At 46.1% G+C, this 21,303-nt stretch overlaps 1 protein-coding gene across 2 annotated transcripts in view; it reads right to left on the bottom strand.

The window, feature by feature from the left end:
- LOC147123770 (nucleophosmin-like) overlaps positions 1–20,800 on the bottom strand; it is a 121,422-nt gene extending 100,622 nt beyond the window's left edge. The window contains exons 1-4 of one of the 2 annotated variants that reach the window (XM_085975836.1): positions 20,663–20,800; positions 15,966–16,048; positions 3,469–3,588; positions 860–953 (exon numbers count right to left, since the gene is read on the bottom strand). In XM_085975836.1, the coding sequence (XP_085831962.1) occupies positions 860–953; positions 3,469–3,588; positions 15,966–16,048; positions 20,663–20,720 (355 nt within the window). In that variant the 5' untranslated portion in view covers positions 20,721–20,800. The remainder of the gene's footprint in view (positions 1–859; positions 954–3,468; positions 3,589–15,965; positions 16,049–20,662) is intronic. The other variant, XM_085975826.1, reaches the window with a different exon arrangement.
- Positions 20,801–21,303: the final 503 nt, after the last annotated feature.

Below are 21,303 nucleotides of genomic sequence, written 5' to 3'. Positions count from 1 at the left end.
TAAGCCAGCCCACCCGACCCTTGCGCAAGTTACTGAAACGGCATTCGAGATGGTCAGCATAGAGAAAAATAATTCAGCAAATCCTTGCATTTAAGAGAAAAAAAACTTACCATCACACTCCTTACAAGGGCTCAGCCCAGATTCAATATATAACAGATACGCACGTTTCAAAAATATTCAGCTCACTCGGCACATATTATGTAGAGCCACAACTCAAAAAAGATTTTCAAAGACAGTTTAATTTTATAAAGGCTTACGATGGTTCTGAAACATAGAAGATAGGAGCAGGAGTAGGCCATTCGGCCCCTCGAGCCTGCTCCGCCATTCAATGAGATCATGGCTGATCATCCAAATTCAGTATCCTGTCCCTGCCTTCTCCCTATATCCCTTGATCCCTTTAGCCTTAAGAAATATATCCAACTCCTTCTTGAATATATTTAATGAATCGGCCTCTACTGCCTTCTGTGGTAGAGAATTCCACAGGTTCGAATTCCACAGGTTCACCACTCTCTGGGTGAATAAATTCCTCCTCATTTCTGTCCTAAATGACTTACCCCTTATCCTTAGACTGTGACCCCTGGTTCTGGACTCCCCGGCCATCGGGAACATCCTTCCTGCATCTAGTCTGTCCAGTCCTGTCAGAATTTTATAAGTTTCAATGAGATCCCCTCTCATTCTTCTAAACTCTAGCGAATATAAGCCCAATCGACCCAATCTCTCCTCATATGTCATTCCTGCCATCCCAGGTATCAGCCTGGTGAATCTTCGCTGAACTCCTTCCATGGCAAGAACATCCTTCCTCAGATAAGGCGACCAAAACTGCACACAATACTCAAGGAGGTACGTTGTGGAAACTCACCGACGATGTGTTCTCCGCTGATGTAAACAGGACCAGAACCGTTCTTCAGGCGGAAACAGGCCGGAGGAGACACCTCAAACCCTCCCAGACTCATCTAAAACATAAGACAGGTGTTCAGCAGTTTGTTCCATTGCAAATCAGACGCTCATTTTCCAGACGTACAATTGAACACCCTCACCACCAATGTTCCCTGTAATTTTTTTGAGGGGCCGCGCAGTCCATTCAAAATACCGCGCATGCGTGGGTTTTCTATTTAAAAGCCGGCTGCGCGGGACCCCTGGAGCACTGAGCGGCCGCGCGCCTTACAGGGAGCATTGCTCACCACCGGTACATTAAGTGTTCCTCTCGGGCTTGCCAACAGCTCGACTGGTTAAATCCACAATGACGCAGTGCCTAGGTTATTGATCGTATCAGGAACAATTTTGGCAAGTGTGTGCGTATAATATAAATATGCATGGAAGCACTGAATTACGTTGCCCTACACTTAGTACATTAAGTCTTGCGTGTTACAAACCAGGAGGTTCCCAAATTTGATTCATGGTCTGTGCCAAGTTAACGGAGCTCAGCTATGGCAGTAGCAGCAGCACTGCAATCAGCCTGTGTCCTGAAGTGGTGCTGGGGAGGAACCTAGAGTCGTCATAAGTGATTGCTAGGAAGTGGCCCCCGATGGAAAATGTACATGTATGGAAACTGGAGGACAGAATTAAGTTCCAGTGCAATGCTTCTTCCTGTGGCTGAATACCCACCAACGGTCACGGTCTATACATTGCATTAAGAGCCACTTAAGATCCTTAAATTATATAATGAACTTGTATCTATGAGGCATTTGTTACTTGATTAATAATTACACTGACAGGAAAATACATAGGCTTATGGTGTACAGAGACTTCATATATCATAGAGCAACACCGCACGCACACACACGATTATTTCCGATATGATCAATATCCTCGGCACCATTTCCCTCCATGGCCTCAGTAGTATATAATTTGGGAGAGGGGTGATTGGGGAGGGAGGGAGAAGATGATATCAGAGTTCTGCTCCATTCTGGAGAACTGTACCCCAACAAAAAGGAGAATGTGATGCTAATAAGGGTCATCGCTCCTCCATTTGTATCAAAAAGTTTGCGGAAAGTGAGAAAATCGAAGAGAATGAGAGATAAAATGAGAGTCTGTAACTTTTGGGACTGGCTGGATGGAAATGGGCTTTCCCAGTCTTATACGTTCCTATGCTGCGGAGGCCATTGGAACATATTGGGTCAAAAGAGGGGGGGGGGGTGAGGAGGAGGAGGGAGAGGAGAAAAGAGTTAGTGAAGTACAGTTACGTAATGGGTTATGTATAACCCACGATCTCGTGCAGCTTAGTTAATGCCTTCAGCGAAGTGCTTCGTAGAGTTTGCTCTGAATTTGGTCTCTGGGCTTTCTTCTTCCTTCGCCCCTCCTTCCCTCCCGCCCTTATCTTTTGCCTCCCCTGCAGTGAACATTAGAAAGAGCGAGCTTGCATTTCTACGGCACCTTTTGCGACCTCAGGACATTCCAAAGTGCTGTGCAGCCAATGAAGCACTTTTGAAGTTTAGTCACTGTTGTAATGTAGGAAACGCGGCAGACCTGTGCACAGCAAGGTCCCACAAAAAGCTAAAGGATGAATGACCAGTTAATCTGTTTTTGGTGGCGTTAGTCGAGAGCTAACCATTGGCCAAGACCACACGAGAACTCTCCTACGCTTCTTCACCAAAGGATCTTTTGCATCCATCTGTACAACCGGACGGGGCCTTGTCCGAAAGACCACCAACGGAGCACTCCCTCAGTAATGCACTGAATTGTCAGTCTACATTATGGCTCAAGTGGGGTTTGAATCCATGACCTTCTGTCTCAGAGGTGAGGGTGGTACGACTGAGCCAAGCTAACACTCTGCTTTAGTTGCATGTAGCCCATTCACGCTACAGACCGATTACAGACACTAAAATTGGGTAATGATGTAATTGTTACTGTGCAATTTGTTCTACACCTACAATAAGGTACAGGAAACTCTCGATTTACCGGCACCCAAACAACCGGAAATCTCGGTTAACCGGCAAAAATTCAGGAGTAGGTTCAGTTAAGTTTTTCTTCATATTAATGGCCGTTTCTTGATTCTTGGCTGTGTAATCGGGGGTTCCTGCACTTGTTGCTAAGCAACAGGGACGCTTGGTCTGTGGCTGGGCTTCTTGCACCTGTTGCTAAGCAACAGGGAAGCCTGGATTTGTTGCTGTGTACGGAGCTCTCATACCTTTTAACTATACCTCTCTGTAATCCGGACTTTTGGATAAACCGGCACCACGCCGGTCCCGGATAAAAAAGTTTCCTGTACTGTAGAACAATGGGACACAAAACTTACCCTCCCCACTAGTCCCTTTTGCTTTGCGAACACCCTAGCTATCCACCAACCAAGGGATATGGCGACAGGGCGAGAAAGTGGAGTCGATGTAGAAGATCAGCCATGATCTTATCGAATGGCGGAGCAGGCTCAAGGGCCTGTATAGACTATACCTGCTCCCAATACTTTTGTTCTCATGTTCAACCCCATTCGTATCAAACAAATGCTTGTGCATATATTATTAGGGCACTTACTGTAGTTAGAATGGACGGCTTCAGAGATGTGAAGGGCACTTTGATCATCTTCCCATCTGAGTTCTTGGCCTCCAGCTCAATGACGTGCAGCTCATCCTTCGCTTCAGTCCCCACGCACACCTGCCGCCAAGAAACAAAAGGCGATCATTCAAAAGCAATTGAAAAATATTTTGCAAATCTGGTCTACAAACCAACTTCTTTCTTCAAACTTCACCTTTGAACAAAGGACAGAAAACATTTCTTCTCGAGCCACAAGATCAAAAACAGACAGGTCTTCAGTAGATTTATTTCTGAAGGCATACAGATCCGCAGTTACTGCCCAGCCTGCTGTGCAAGACACCATCTAGTGGTACGAATTAGTTACGACTATGTAAAAGAAGTTGCAGTTACATATCCTCAGGACATTTCAAAGTGCTTTGCATCCAATAAGTTACTTCTGAACATGGCAGCCAATTTGCAAGATCCCATGAAGAGTAACATAAAAGGGAATTCAAAAGTCTTCTATAGTAAAAGAGTAGCAAGAGGGGTGGGGCCGATTAGGGACCAAAAAGGAGACCTCCGCATGGAGGCAGGGGGCATGGCTGAGGTACTAAACATAGATACATAGAAGATAGGAGCAGGAGTCGGCCATTCGGCCCTTCGAGCCTGCTCCGCCATTCAATGAGATCATGGCTGATCATCCAAATTCAGTACCCGGTCCCTGCCTTCTCCCCATATCCCTTTAGCCTTAAGAAATATATCCAACTCTTTCTTGAATATACTTAATGAACTGGCCTCCACCGCCCTCTGTGGCAGAGAATTCCACAGGTTCACCACTCTCTGGGTGAAGAAATTCCTCCTCATTTCAGTCCTAAATGGCTTACCCCTTATCCTTAGACTATGACCCCTGGTTCTGGACTCCCCAGCCATCAGAAACATCCTTCCTGTATCTAGTCTGTCCAGGCCTGACAGAACTTTATAGGTTTCGATGAGATCCCCTCTCAATCTTCTAAACTCCAGCGAGTATAAGCCCAATCGACACAATCTCTCCTCATACGTCATTCCTGCCATCCCAGGCATCAGCCTGGTGAATCTTCGCTGCACTCCCTCCATGGCAAGAACATCCTTCCTCAGATAAGGCGACCAAAACTGCACACAATACTCAAGGTGTGGTCTCACCAAGGCCCTGTACAACTGCAGCAAGACATCCTTGTTCTTGTACTCGAACCCTCTTGCTACGAAGGCCAACATACCATTTGCCTTCTTAACCGCCTGCTGCACCTGCATGCTTACCTTCAGCGACTGGTGTACAAGAACACCCAGGTCTCTTTGCACTTCCCCTTCTCCCAATCTATTACCATTCAAATAATAATCTGCCTTCCTGTTTTTGCCACCAAAGTGGATAACCTCACATTTACCCACATTATAGTGCATTTGCCATGTTTCTGCCCAATCACCCAACCTGTCCAAGTCGTGCTGGAGTTTCACAACATCCTCCTCACAGCTTACCCTCCCCCCCAGCTTTGTGTCGTCTGCAAATTTGGAGATATTACATCCAATTCCCTCGTCCAGATCATTACTATATATTGTGAACAGCAATATAGTACTGTACTGTACTTTGCATTTGTCTTCACCAAGGAAGGAGATGCTGCCAAAATCAGTGAAAGAGGAGGTAGTGGAGATACTGGATGAGATAAAAATTAATAAAGAGGAAGTACTAGAAAGGCTGTCTGAACTTAAGAGTTGATAAGTCACCAGGACCGGATGGGATGCATCCTAGGATGCTGAGGGAGGTTAAGGAGGAAATTGCAGAGGTACTGGCCATAATATTCCAATACTCCTTAGATACGGGGGTGGTGCCAGAGGAATGGAGAATTGCAAATGTTACACCATTGTTCAAAAAAGGGTGTAAAGATAAACCCAGCAACTACAGGCCAGTCAGTTTAACCTCGGTAGTGGGGAAGCTTTTGGAAACAATAATCAGGGACAAAGTTAAGTCACTTGGACATAGAAACATAGAAGGTAGGAGCAGGAGTAGGCCATTCGGCCCCTCGAGCCTGCTCCGCCATTCAATGCGATCATGGCTGATCATCCAAATTCAGTACCCTCAAGTGCGGATGAATTAAGGAAAGCCAGCACAGATTTGTTAAAGGAAAATCATGTTTAACTAACTTGATTGAGTTCTTTGATGAGGTAACAGAGAGGGTTGATGAGGGTAATGCAGTTGATGTGGTGTACATGGATTTCCAAAAGGCTTTTGATAAAGTGTCACATAATAGGCTTGCCATACCCATGGAATAAAAGGGACAGTGGCAGCATGGATACAGAATTGGCTAAGTGACAGGAAACCGAGAGTAGTGAACGGTTGTTTTTCGGACTGGAGGAAGGTGTACAGTGGTGTTCCCCAGGGGTCGGTACTGGGACCACTGCTTTTCTTGATATATATTAATGACTTGGACTTGGGTGTACAGGGCACAATTTCAAAATTTGCAGATGACACAAAACTTGGAAGTATAGTGAACAGTGAGGAGGATAGTGATAGACTTCAAGAGGACATAGACAGGCTGGTGGAATGGGCGGACAGGTGGCAGATGAAGTTTAATGCCGAAAAAGTGCGAAGTGATACATTTTGGTAGGAAGAATGAAGAGAGGCAATATAAACTAAAGGGTACAATTCCAATAGGTGCAGGAACAGAGAGACCTGGGGGTATATGTGCACAAATCATTGAAAGTGGCAGGGCAGGTTGAGAAAGCAGGTACAAAAGCATACGGGATACTGGGCTTAATAAATAGAGGCATAGAGTACAGAAGCAAGGAAGTTATGATGAACCTCAGCTGGAGTATTGTGTCCAATTCTGGCCACCACACTTTAGGAAGGATGTGAAGGCCTTAGAAAGGGTGCAGAAAAGATTTACGAGAATGATTCCAGGGATGAGACTTCAGTTATGTGGATAGACTAGAGAAGTTGGGGTTGTTCTCCTTGGAGCAGAGAAGATTGAGAGGAGATTTTAAAGAGGTGTTCAAAATCATGACGGGTCTCGATAGATTAGAGAGAGAAACTGCTCCCATTGGTGGAAGGGTCGAGAACCAGAGGACACAGATTCAAGGTGATTGGCAAAAGGCGACATGAGGAAAAACCTTTTTACTCAGTGAGTAGTTAGGTTCTGGAATGCACTGCCTGAAAGGGTTGTGGAGGCAAATTCAATCGTGGCTTTCAAAAGGAAATTCTAGAAGTACCTGAAAGAAAAAAAATTGCAGGGCTATGGGGGAAAGGGCGGGGGAGTGGGACTAGCCGAAGTGCTCTTGCAGAGAGCCGGCACGGGCTCGACGGGCTGAATGGCCTCCTTCTGTGCTGTAACCATTCTATGATTCTAAGAGCAAATGTAATGAGTGGCCAGTTAAATCGGTTTCTAGTGGTGTTGGTCAAAAGAAAGACTTGCATTCATATAGCACCTTTCACAACCTCAGGGCATCCCATAGCGCTTTACAGCCAATGAAGTACTTTTTGAAGTGTAGTCACTGTTGTAATGTAGGAAACGTGGCAGCCAATTTGCACACAGCAAGCTCCCACAAACAGCATAAGAAATAGGAGCAGGAATAGGCGATTCGGCTCCTCAAACCCACTCCGCCATTCAATAAGATCACAGTTAATCGGATCTTGGCCTCAACTCCACTTTTTTGCCTGTTCCCCAGAACCCTCGACTCCCCTGTAGTTCCCCAGAACCCTCGACTCCCCTGTAGTTCCCCAGAACCCTCGACTCCCCTGTAGTTCCCCAGAACCCTCGACTCCCCTGTAGTTCCCCAGAACCCTCGACTCCCCTGTAGTTCCCCACAACCCTCGACTCCCCTGTAGTTCCCCAGAACCCTCGACTCCCCTGTAGTTCCCCACAACCCTCGACTCCCCTGCAGTTCCCCACAACCCTCGACTCCCCTGCAGTTCCCCAGAACCCTCGACTCCCCTGCAGTTCCCCACAACCCTCGACTCCCCTGCAGTTCCCCAGAACCCTCGACTCCCCTGTAGTTCCCCAGAACCCTCGACTCCCCTGTAGTTCCCCAGAACCCTCGACTCCCCTGTAGTTCCCCAGAACCCTCGACTCCCCTGCAGTTCCCCAGAACCCTCGACTCCCCTGTAGTTCCCCACAACCCTCGACTCCCCTGTAGTTCCCCACAACCCTCGACTCCCCTGCATTTCCCCAGAACCCTCGACTCCCCTGCAGTTCCCCAGAACCCTCGACTCCCCTGCAGTTCCCCAGAACCCTCGACTCCCCTGCAGTTCCCCAGAACCCTCGACTCCCCTTGTAGTTCAAATGCCTGTCAATCTCAGCCTTGAATATATTCACCGACTCATCCTCCACAGCTCTCTGGGTTAGAGAATTCCAAAGATTCACGACCCTCGGAGAAGAAATTCCTCTTCATCTCCGTCTTAAACGGGCGACCCCTTATTCTGAAACTATGCCCCCTAGTTCTAAATTCCCCCACGAGGGGAACCATCCTCTCAGCAATGTGATACTGACCAGATAATCTGTTTGTGATGTTGATTGAGGGATAAATATTGGCCAGGGCACCAGGGAGAACTCCCCTGCTCTTCTTCGAAATAGTGCCATGGGATCTTTTACGTCCACCTGAGGGGGCAGACGGGGCCTCGGTTTAACGTCTCATCCGAAAGACGGCACCTCCAACAGTGCAGCACTCCCTCCGTACTTAACTGGAGTGTTAACTGAGGGAGGAATGCCAGCCAGGATACTGGGAAAACACACTACTCTTCTTCAAATAGTGCCATGGAACAAGCACCTCTGACAATGCAACACTGTCAGTACTGCACTAAAGTGTCACCTTAGATTACATGCTCAACTTCTGAAGTCGGACTTGAACCCACAATCAAAAAGGAGAGACTGGTACCAACAGAACCAAGCTAATCTTTATGGAATGCATTCGGGACAGTTTCCTAGAACAATGCGTCATGGAACCAACCGGGGGACAGGCTATTTTAGATCGTGTACTGTGTAATGAGACAGGGTTAATTAGCAATCTCAGTAAAGGGTCCTCTGGGGCAGTGTGATCATAATACGATAGAATTTCACGTTATCTTTGAGAGTGACTTGCCCATGTCTGAAACTAGAGTCTTAAATAAAGCCAATTGCAGAGGTATAAGGGGTGAATTGGCTAAGGTAGATTGGAAAAATAGATTAAAAGGTATGGCGGTAGATAAGTAGTGGCTAGCATTTAAATAAATATTTTATAATTCTCAACAAAAGTACATTCCATTGAGAAACAAAAACTCCACAAGAAAGTGATCCAACTGTAGCTAACTAAAGAAGTTAAGGATAGCATTAGATTGAAAGAAGATGCTCATAATGTTGCAAAGAATAACAGTAAGCCTGAGTATTGGGAGAGTTTCAGAAACCAGCAAAGGTTGACCAAAAAATTGATAAAAAGGGAAAGAGAGAAAACTAGCAAGAAATATAAAAGCAGATTGTAAGAGCTTCTACAAGTATGTAAAAAGGGAGAGAGTAGCAAAAGTAAACATTGGTCCCTTAGAGGCTGAGACAGGAGAAATGATTATGGGGAATAAGGAAATGGCAGAAACATTAAACAAATATTTTGTATCTGTCTTCACAGTAGAAGACACAAAAAGCAGACCAAAAATGGTGGGGAACCAAGGGTGTAATGAGGGGGAGGAACTTAACATAATTAATATAAGTAGAGAAAAAGTACTACAGAAACTAATGGGACTAAAAGCCGACAAATCCCCTGGACCTGACGGCCTACATCCTAGGGTTCTCAGAGGTGGCTGAAGAGATAGTGGATGAATTGGTTTTGATCTTCCAAAACTCCCTAGATTCTAGAATGGTCCCAGCGGATTGGAAGGTCGCAAAGGTAACACCGCTATTCAAGAAAGGAGGGAGAGAAAAAACAGGGAACTACTGGCCAGTTAGCCTGACATCAGTAGTCTGGAAAATGCTGGAATCCATTGTTAAGGAAGTGGTAACAGGGCACTTAGAAAATCATAACATGATTAGGCAGAGTCAACATGGTTTTATGAAAGGGAAATCGTGTTTGACAAATTTATTAGAGTTTTTTGAGGATGTAACTAGCAGGGTGGATAAAGGGAAACCAGTGGATGTAGTATATTTGGGTTTCCAAAAGGCATTCAATAAGGTGCCACGTAAAAGGTTATTACACAAGATTAGGGCTCATGGGGTTGGGGGTAATATAGTAGCATGGATAGAGGATTGGTTAACGGACAGAAAACAGAGAGTAGGGATAAACGGATCTTTTTCAGGTTGGCAGGCTGTAACTAGTGGGGTGCCGCAAGGATCAGTGTTGGGGCCTCAGCTATTCACAATCTATATTAATGACCTAGATGAAGGGACCGAGTGTAATGTATCCAAGTTTGCTGATGATAAAAAGCTAGGTGGGACAGTAAGCTGTGAGGAGAACACAGAGTCTGCAAAGGAATATAGATAGACTGAGTGAGTGGGCAGTAAGGTGGCAGATGGAGTATAATGTAGGGAAATGTGAGGTTATTCACTTTGGTAGGAAGGATAGAAAAACAGAATATTTTTTAAATGGTGAGAAACTTTAAAATGTTGGTGTTCAGAGAGATTTGGGTGTCCTCATACAAGAAACACAGAAAGCTAGCATGCAGGTACAGCAAGCGATAAGGAAGGCAAATGGCATGTTGGCCTTTATTGCAAGGGGGTTGGAGTGTAAGAGTAAGGAAGTCTTGCTACGATTGTACAGGGCCTTGGTAAGACCACACCTGGAGTACTGTGCACAGTTTTGGTCTCCTTATCTAAGGAAGGATATACTTGCCTTGGAGGCGGTGCAACGAAGGTTCACTAGATTGATTCCTGGGATGAGAGGGCTGTCCTATGATGAGAGATTGTGTAGAATGGGCCGATATTCTCTGGAGTTTAGAAGAATGAGATGTGATCTCATTGAAACATGTAAGATTCTGAGGGGGATTGACAGGGTAGATGCCGAGAGGTTGTTTCCCCTGGCTGGTGTCTAGAACTCAGGGGCATAGTCTCAGGATAAGGGGCCAGCCATTTAAGACTGAGATGAGGAGGAATTTCTTCACTCAGAGGGTTGTGAATCTTTGAAATTCTCTGCCCCAGAGGGCTGTGAATGCCGAGTCTTTGAGTATATTCAAGGCTGAAATCGATAGATTTTTGGACTCTAGGTGAATCAAGGGATATAGAGATCGGGCGGGAAAGTGGAGTTGAGGTCGATGAACAGCCATGATCTTATTGAATGGCAGAGCAGGCTCGAGGGGCCGTATGGCCTACTCCTGCTCTTATTTCTTCTTTACCCAAGCTGACAAGCCCCTAGAACAGCATTGGGCAATGCATTAGCCACATGTAGCATTTCTGATTAAAACATGAGAAATAGGCACCAATGCTGCCGTTAATCTGAACGGCAACGCGGCAGTCTGGAGGTGATCACATCCGCATCATTTATGTCTTTTAACATTAAAAAAAAAAGCCCTGTGCATTGTGTGTACAATGCATTCAGGGACAGTTGGGTTACGAAGACCCAAGTCAAAAATGTGTTTTTATTATAGATTTTGGCCCTCTGAAAATTAATGTATAATTCCAGAGTTTACTAGTAGTATTAATATCCTGCAGTTTAGATCGAGACCTCCCTCATGTACAGCACGGCAATGTTTAAACAAGGACTACATTGTGTACAGGACCACACACTGTAACCAAGGCTGTGAATTAAAAAGCATAAGAAACAGCATCATAAAAAACAAATTTAAGATTACCTATAGTCAAACTTCATTGTAGTGTTGGCATCTGATATTAAATTATCGCTCCACAGTGTCACTGTAAATGGGGTTTACATGCCCTGACAAGTCAGTAATAAATGATACCTGCGAACCTACCGACATCCAGTGCAGAGGTAAATCAAATGAGCCCCCCCCACTTCCTCTGGTCAATTCTTTGGACCTAAAGTTCTCAATCCTTACGATTGCAGTCTCGGGTAAAGTGAAAAGGAGGGATAGAGGGTAAATACAAGATAAAAGTCTGTGTTCAGTTTTGGCATTGAATAATGCAACAGCGAACTGGCAGCGTTCGCCGTCGTTCCACCTTTGAAACTGGCCGCAACTTCGGGATTTGGCACAGGCAGAAATCCCGAAGTTGCGGTCAGTCATCGACAGCTCCGAAACAGCCTGCGCTTGCACCCCCCGTCCCCCCCCAGAGCCGGCAACCTGTGTAATCAGCCAAATCGGCGAAAACTTTAGCTCTTCCGCAGTAATTACGGTGTTAAATTCCCCACTAAAAGTTAGACCCAAAGGGATTAAGTGTAACTGAGGCTTTGACAGCGTTATTACTGTTAAACAAATGTTAAGGGCCTGGAAAACTCTTTAATTTTGTGCAGTGTGAAACTTGCCCATTTTAATAAAAATTAAAATGTTTCAATTTTTTTTTTTTTTTTTTTTTTTTTTTTTAAGTTTCTCCATCTTTATTGCAGGTTTGCCTTTCCCCCATGAGAGCCCCAATCTTTGTTTTGCTCTCTCAAACTATTTTAAAAAGTTAAGAATTTTAAAAGCTTACTCACTACCTTGTTCGCTGTGAGAATTCTGCCTTTTGATTGGCTGCTTAGACAGCCTGTTGACATCACAGCAGTTTGAACAAGGGGAGTCCCACTACAGTCCGTTAAAGTGAATTGAAGGTCGGAAAAAGCGAAGTTCGACACAGGGATCGAGAGATCCTTGTGCGACGCGTACTTCAGGACCAGCAGCGACCTCCTTCGCTTCGCTACTGACCACAAATTCCAGGCCGTCATGCGCTTCCTCGTTTGTGTTTTCGAGCTCGAGTGGGGTCTGCTCACCAAAACCATCAGTTCAAGTTGTTCATGGCTGAAAAAACGGTTCTGAATGGCGGGGAGCATGCTACAGGAAGAAATTAGGAGTTGTATTTATGGCAATAAATGCCAGCTGAACCCTGCAGACCAGCCATTAACCTATCGTATCCACAAAGTGCTCACTAAGGCAGTTTCACTTGGATAGTCATAGGAAAAGGGAGCTATTTCAGATGTTCAGAACAGTACCTCACTCATGTGTTCCATCTGACCAGAATTAGATCTGGTAGCAAAGTAATACTCTACGACTAAACACCAGGACCGTCCAAAAATGCAATTATTAGAAACATAGAAGATAGGAGCAGGAGTAGGCCATTCGGCCCCTTGAGCCTGCTCCGCCATTCAATGAGATCATGGCTGATCATCCAAATTCAGTACCCGGTCCCTGCCTTCTCCCCGTATCCCTTGATCCCTTTAGCCGTAAGATATTACCCTACTTTACATATTGGACACGACTGGAAGACATAGTTTACCAATTAAACAAGCTGATTTACAATCTCAAAGGTGAGTCACCCTTCTTGGACAATAGACAAGATGTGGTTGCCAAGAGACACGCATAATATTGGCCCAGAAATTCGGGTCTCCACGGGTGAGTACGCGCTGGGTACTCACCCGTAAGCCCAACGAAAGTACCGGTTTCGTGCATATGCACTGCGCATGCGCGGGAAACCGGAACTTCCCTTCCCTTAAAGGAAGGGGTTCACAGGTGGAACACGTGCGCCGGAGAGGCAGCGCGTACGTCTGGAACTTCCGTTTTTTTTTTTTTTTTTTTTTTTTTTTTTTGCAGGTTTCTCCGGGAGGGCAAGTCTCCAGGAGTTACACTTTTAAAAAGCAGGCGCAAGGCCTGCTTTTAACAAGGTAAGTGGTAACTTAATTAAAATTAAAACATTTTTTCCAAAGGTTTGTTATTTTTAAAATACTTTAAAAGGTAAGTAAGTTTCTTTTTAGCCCCGTTAGAAAATGTAATTAATTATTTCAAAAATTTAAATTATTGTTTAAAAGTTATTTTATGTAATTTAGTTATTTTAAAAATGTGATTTAAAAAAAAATGTATTTGAAGTTTTAGTGATGTTTTGGGGCTGATTTGTATTTATAGTTTTGATAGCTCTTCCTGTCAATTTTATGAATGAAGCATTCTCTGCTACCATTGGCTCTCCATGGCCCACATCGAACTAACTGCGCCCCTGGGATATGCAAGCACTGCGCGCCGGCAGTTGGAGCAGGCCCAGGATCAGAATCCCACGTGGGCCCACAGCTCAACGGCCGGCGCGCTAGGCAAGTGCAGGTCCGAGGCTTGCACCCGCGGGAAGCCCCGACCCGAATTTCTGGGCCATCATCATTTAGCAGACATTTGTCCAATAGACAACCATCTTCCTGATCTGAACATTTCAATTCTGTCGTGTCTTCCGCACACCTTGAATCACCATGGAGAGGTTCAATGCTTCAAGCACAGTACGTTTCTCCTCCCTCAAGAACACACTATATAAAGGATGTAATGTGACCGGACACCTAGAACTTCATCACAAATAACTGCAAAGGCCTTTGCTTCCACGCTGTGCAGTTTGGGTACATGGATCAGAGCATCTGGTTTTGGCAGCACTCCAACCCCTTACACAGAATTTCTAGCACAAAACAGGCCTTTTTATGCTCCACACAAGCCTCCTCCCACTCCTCCATCTAACCCTATCAGCATATCCTTCCATTCCTTTCTCCCCGATGTGCTTATCGAGCTTCCCCTTAAACACATCGATACTATTCGCCTCAACCACTCCCTGTGGTAGCGAGTTCCACATTCTCACCGTTCTCTGGGTAAAGAAGTTAACATACTTCCTTTACAATCCCTTGCACTAGTGATCCAGATCCTACACAGGAATACTGCAGTCTTCAAGGCCTTCAGTGCTCCCACAATATCATTCTTGTTGATGCTGTGAAGCCACTGTGCTACTTGATGGATCTGCTCCGCTTCTACTTGCTCCTTATTTTGTCTGTGTTGCTGGCTAGTCAAGTGGTCCCGATTAGTATCCCCTCTGATGCAGTTAATGATTGCAGGCAGGGCAAAAGAAGAATTTCCACCATTTTCATCTGTTTCAGACCAGAATTGGAAGGAGGTGAAGAGTTGCCATGCCTATTTCTTATGGTTTTGGTGGACAAGACTAGGAATAACGCCACAAAGCAAGGCCCTGAAACAGAAATAACTAAAACCAGAACAGTAAAATTACAAATAATATTGGTCCTCCATAAACTTGAGTTCATTCAAGGCTCTACTGCCGGTACCCTAACCTGCACCAAATCCCACTCACCCATCACTCCTGTGCTCGCTGACCTACACTCGGCTCCTGGTCCATCAAAATCTCAAATTTAAAATTGTGTTCAAATCCCTGCAAGGCACCGCCTCCCTATCTCTCTAACCTCCTCTAGCCCTACAACCAACGTCCCCTTTAAGCTGCGTGGTCGCACAGCGCTCCAGGGAACCCGCGCAGCCGGCTTTTCAATGCAAAAACCGTGCCAGTGCGGTACTTTGAATGGCCGGCGCGGCGCCAAAAGAGTTACAGGGAACATTGCCTGCAACCCTCCAAGAACTCTGCGCTCCTCCAACTCTGGGCTCTTGCGCATCCGCCACTTCCTTCGCCCCACCATCGCCTTCAGCTGTCTAGACCCTAAGCTCCAAATTCCCTCCTTAAGCCTCTTCGCAGCTCTCTCTGCCCTCAAGGCCCTCCGTAAAACTTACCTCGTACCAAGCTTTTAAGTCACCCATTCTAATAGCTCCTTCTTTGGCTCAGTATTCATTTTTTTCTCCGATAAAATGCCTTGGGACGTTTTCCCATGTTGAAGGCGCTATTTAATTGTAAATTGTCATAAAATTTGATTTTATTAATAAAATCTCTAGTGAGTTTGCAGGAGATAGTAAAACAAGTGAAGAAAAAGTGGCAAATGAACATCACAAGGTGACGGAGAGCAGCATTTTATTTTTATAATGGTGTTTATCTTTGAAGTGCAAAATAGCACACTGTATGTAAGCTATTTATCTAAAATGCTATCCCACAACATCTTTTAAACCATATCTAAAATCAAAGTGTGCGCCGCAAATTTCAGGTCTCGGAAACGGAGATGGTGAGTCAGAGAATCAATAGCAGTTAATGTCTAGACAGAAGAATGGCGCAAACAGCCTCTGGCTAAAACGTGAAGATTAAAAAGTGGTAAAAAGAATAAAAATAGACTTGAAGCCTCTAATTTAAGCTGTTTAAATGGTGCTTCTGAAATATTCTTGAAGAGACGAGATGAGCCGAGAGCGACGGCAGCACACACTTGGTGGCCAGCGGAGCGGGGGGGGGGGGGGGGGGGGGGAAAGAAACAGAGTGCAGCCTTGGCAAAGAAAGCGAGGACGAGCGACACGGCCTTTACCGTCGACCAAAGTGACACTAATCTGAGACTCAAGCCCCCGCGAAGATGCCCGTGACTGTCTAGCACCAGGTTCAAATTCCACAACTTTTGTTGGTTTCCCATGGCAATGGTGAACCTGGCAACTTTGAAATATATTCGCTGGCGTGGCAGGGTTGTAAGAGCACCCGTCACGGAGTTTGTACGAGGTCAGCAGCAGGGAAAGCACGAGCAGATTTTCCGATACGCACACAGCTCAGGACACTCACCGTCCTCAGAACGAGTTGGTGTGCCGTCCGATCATCTTGCACCTTGAACTTGTATTCTTTCTTGGCTCCCTCCAACGTGCATCCTGAACAATCAAAATGAAAACGATAAATTCAACAACTCATTTCCAGTATGCATGCAAAATGTTTCTTTGTTGATTGCTAAATTTTGCAAACAGGTTTGGAAATGACTGAATATGTTAACTCTAGGGGCAAGTACTTGTACACAGCTTGGGCAAATGGAAAGAGTTGCATTTATATAGCGCCTTTCACAACCTCAGCAGGCCCCAAAGCACTTTACAGCCAATATAGTATTTTTGAAGTGTAGTCCCTTAGGTAAGGTGGGAAACATGGCAGCCAATTTCACAAACAGCACTGTGATGGCGACCTAATAACCTCTTATACACTGCTTGTCGATAATTCAAAAGGAAGTTTATTTTTTTCCTTCAGCTTCCTCTACTCCCCTCCCCCCTCAAAGTGAGGACTCGAGATGCGATTCCGCAGACACTGCAAACCCTTCAGCTACTGTTTACAAACTAATTATTTCTTTTAAAAAGGTTTAACATATAAACACCACCATGTTTTTAAATCTCCAAACCAAGCTGAGAAATTCAAAGGTAAAATTTCTGTCTGCCCAATCGAATGCACACCATCTCCCTGTAGCAACACACCCAATCATAGAATCACACAGCACAGGAGACTATACAGCCCATCCTGCCTGTGCTAGCTCTTTGAAAGAGCTCTCCAATTAGCCCATTCCCCCTGCCCTTTCCCCACGGCTCTTCAATCTTTTTTCCTTCGAGTATTTAAATGTCTTGCCCAAGTCCCGAGAGCTTAGGTGCAGGTTGTTGATGCCGCCAAAGTTTAAGGACCTCAAAGTGTTGCATGAAGGAGACTGCCGGAGTTTAACAAGTTAAAACCATACAGCCTGCCAGCACAAAGCACTGTTGAGCCACTGCATGTCGAACGAGGTTCAACCACTCCGTTAGCGCACTTCAGTGCTACCTGGAGCCAAATTGCTGGCCGACCCTCCTGGTTCTACAAATGATCCTATCTGGCTAGGCAACCATCAAGTGTTCCCCAGAATACTCCGGACCTGCTGGCCGAGGTATCAGATTATCAAGTCTTCGCGAAGGTTGACTTGGTGCAAACATCCATCACCAGGCGTCTCATCTTGGACGCAACTCAACTCCACTCATCTTTCTTTTCCCTCTCCTACCCGCCGACCCAAGTCCAGGAAGGAGGTCACAAGCTGGCCATTAAACAATGGACAAGCACATGTGCGAGATCTGGCTCAACAGACATAAGGTTACTAGAACTTCTTCAAGAGCGGCGTAGAGAGAACAACTCAACTTAATGCATTGCTACCCATCTTCCTGACAGCACGTACCCCATCTGAAGCTCAACGCCTCCAAAAGAGTTCCAGTCGGCGCCCTGGGGCTTCAGCAGTAGATCTAACCCGAACACTCTGCTATATAGTGGGCAGCTCCCTTCAGCATGTTGGATGTGCCAGCAACCTTAGATGTTCCAGTTGGCCTGGCTTAACTGTCACCAACTATTTAATCCAAGTCCTTAAGTTAAGCAGCTTTGGCAAGTACATAGGCCCATTATTCCAATGCTCTCCAAGCCAGCCTCCCATCTTTCACCCTCCATAAACTTCAGCTCATTCAAAACTCTGCACCCACATCCTAACGTGCACAAAATCCCACTCACCCAGCACCCCTGTGCTCGCTGACCTACATTGGTTCCTACTGCAACAAAGGATCCAATTTAAAATTTCACAGCTTAAGTGTTCAAATGCCTCCAGGGCCGCACCTCTCCCCATCTCTGTAACCTCCCCCAGCTCTACAACCCTCCGAAATCGCTGCGTTCTTCCAATTCTGGCCTCTTGTGCATCCCCCACTCCCTTTGCCCGACCATTGGCAGCCGTGCCTTCAGCCGCCTAGGCTCGAAGCTCTGGAATTCCCTCCTTAAACCTCTCCTCCTTTAAATACCATCCTTAACACCCGCCACTTTGACCAAGTTTTTAATCACCCCTCTTCAGAAGGTCGCCAGTTCGCAGTCCCACTCAAGACTTGAGCACAAAAATCGAGGCTGATACTCCAGTGCAGTACTGAGGGAGTGCTGCACTGTCAGAGGTGCAGTCTTACAGACGAGACATTAAACTGAGGCCCCGTCTGCCCCCTCAGGTGGACGTAAAAAATCCCAAGGCACTATTTTGAAGGAGGGCAGGGGAGTTTTCCCCGGTGTCCTGGTCAATCATTTATCCCTCAACCAACATAACAAAAATAGATTATCTGGTCATTATCACATTGCTGTTTGTGGGAACTTGCTGTGCGCAAATTGACTGCCGCGTTTCCTACATTACAACACTTCAAAAGTATTTCATTGGCTGTAAAGTGTTTTGGGACGTCCTGAAAGGCGCTATAGAAATGCAAGTCTTTCTTTCAATATCTCCTCTTTGGCTTAGTGTCAATTTTTGTCTGTTTACAGTCCTATGAAACACATGGAGCCATTTTCCCCACATTAAAGGGGCAGTATAAATGCAAGTTGTTGTTGAGGTGACTCAATACTAAACAACTCCTGGAGGGAGTAAGGACAGCTGACCACAGCCAGACAGTGGCGATACAAGTAGGGGAGAATGTTAGACATTTAACAGCAGGAGTGATATGGAGGGTGACAGACATTCTAAAATTAGTAACCATCTTTTGGGGGGGGGGGGGGGGGGGGGGGGGGGGGAAAGAGTTCGAGAGTTAAGGGGTATCGAGAATCAACATGGAGGTGATGTTCTAGAATAGGTGTGATAGGTGGAGAACATTCTAGTAAGGTAAAGTTAAATGGTAAAGGAGCAGAGGAATGATAATAACAGGCTTCATGCAATGAATGGGGTTACATAGTATTAACAGCACAGAAACAGGCCATTCGGTCCATGCCGGTGTTTATGCTCCACACGAGCCTCCTCCCAACCTATTACATCTCATCCCATCTACATATCCTTCTATTCCTTTCACCTGCACGTGCTTATCTAGCTTCCCCTTAAATACATAGAAACATAGAAGATAGGAGCAGGAGTAGGCCATTCGGCCCCTCGAGCCTGCTCCACCATTCAATGTGATCATGGCTGATCATCCAAATTCAGTACCCTGTTCCTGCCTTCTCCCCATATCCCTTGATCAGTTTAGCCTTAAGAAATATATCTAACTCCTTCTTGAATATATTTAATGAATTGGCCTCAACTGCCTTCTGTGGTAGAGAGTTCCACAGGTTCACCACTCTCTGGGTGAAGAAATTCTTCCTCATCTCTGTCCTAAATGGCTTACCCCTTATCCTTAGACTGTGGCCCCTGGTTCTGGACTCCCCGACCATCGGGAACATCCTTCCTGCATCTAGTCTGTCTAGTCCTGTTAGAATTTTATAAGTTTCAATGAGACCCCCCTCCCATTCTTCTAAACTCTAGCAAGTGTAAGCCCAATTGACCCAATCTCTCCTCATACATCATTCCTGCCATCCCAGGATACATCTAAACCATTTACCTCAACCACTCCCTGTGGTAGTGAGTTCCACATTCTCACCACGCTCTGGGTAAAGAAGTTTCTCCTGAACTCCTGATTGGATTTATTAGTGACTATCTTACATTGATGGCCTGTTACTCTGGTCTCACCCACAAGTGGAAACATCTTCTCTACATTTATCTTATCAAACCCTTTCATAATCTTAAAAGACCGCCATCAGGTCAACCCCTCAGTCTTGTCCTTTAACCCTTTCCAATTAGGTGAGCTGCCAATCAACAGTGGCATAGTGTTGGCAGCCCGCCTATTCTATTTAAATTATATAAATCAGGGCAACCAAAAACGGTTCACTGAGACATTCAGGCCAGGTCTCACTTCGGAGAATCACTGACGATTTAGTCCACTTGTTGCTCCCATTTTATTTGGTGGATAAATTCCTAAATCCACCAACAGAATATTGATAACAGAACTTTCCAAACCTCCAGGACCAAAAAAATTCAAACCAGTGGAGCCAGAATAGGAGCTGCTGGTATTATGGGGGAGATTTCAGGCCTGGAGCAATGGGAGCCTGAAGGCTCCAAGGGTTACATTACAAGGAGGGAATTACACAAATTAGTTAAAGAAAAAGACATGCATTTCTAATAGCTCCTTTCACCACCACCGGACGTCCCAACACACACTTCACAGCCAATGAAGTACTTTTTTTGAGGTGTAGTCACTGCTGTAAACGTGGGCAGCCAATTTGCGCACAGCAAGATCCCACAAACAGCAATGTGACAATGACCAGATCATCTGGGTTTTTTTTAAGTGCTGTCGATTGAGGGATAAATATTGGCCCCAGGACACCGGGGAGAACTCCTCCTGCTGCTCTTCTTCAAAATAGTGCCCGTGGGATCTTTTACCTGAAGCAGACAGGGTTTAACGTCTCATCCGAGAGACGGCACCTCCGGCAGTGCGGCACCTCCCTCAGCACTGCACTGAGACGCTCAGCCTGGATTTTGTGCTCCAGCCTCTGGAGTGGGGATCTGAACCCACCACCTCCTGACCCAGAAGCGAGAGACAGAGAGAGTGCTGCCCACTGAGGCTGCAATTGTTCTAGAATTTACCAAGGGAAAGTCTAAATAAGGGAGGCTTCGTCCGGACATTAACCCCCGGCCCCGCCGGGTGTCCTGGTTTTTTTGGCCCGCTTACCGAATAAGTAGACGCTCGGGTTGACCAGGCCCGACGCCGGCAGCTTTCGCTCCTCCATCACCCGCCAGCGCACAGCCAGAGGAAACCGTCCGCACCGCCTCGCCGAGTCCAGCCAATCACAACTCGTTCGCCTGCCCAACAGCCAATCACAACTCGCCCTCCTGCCCAACAGCCAATCACAACTCGTTCGCCTGCCCAACAGCCAATCACAACTCGCCCTCCTGCCCAACAGCCAATCACAACTCGCCCTCCTGCCCATCAGCCAATCATAACCCGCCCTCCTGCCCATCCGCCAATCACAACCCGTCCTCCTGCTACTCAACAAATCACAACCGCCCTCCTGTCCACCGCCAATCACAACCCGCCCTCCTGCCCCATCCGCCAATCACAACCCGCCCTCCTGCCCATCCGCCAATCACAACTCGCCCTCCTGCCCATCAGCCAGTCACGACTCCCTCTCCTGCCAATGAGCCAATCGTTCTATCTCTCCAGCCTCCCGCCCATGAACCAATCACAGAACGAGAGTCCGGACTGCCCTGTAAACCAATCAACGTCGCGGAAGGGCGGGTTCCCCCTTCACCATGATTGACACCGGTATTGACCAATAGGCATGCGGCATACCTGTTCCTTTCAACCAATGT

This window comes from Somniosus microcephalus, chromosome 2, assembly GCF_052327205.1.
Source record: "Somniosus microcephalus isolate GS21.2 chromosome 2, FLI_Smic_1.0, whole genome shotgun sequence".
In the NCBI taxonomy this organism is placed as follows: domain Eukaryota; kingdom Metazoa; phylum Chordata; class Chondrichthyes; order Squaliformes; family Somniosidae; genus Somniosus; species Somniosus microcephalus.
This window is presented reverse-complemented; position numbering and strand designations above follow the sequence as displayed.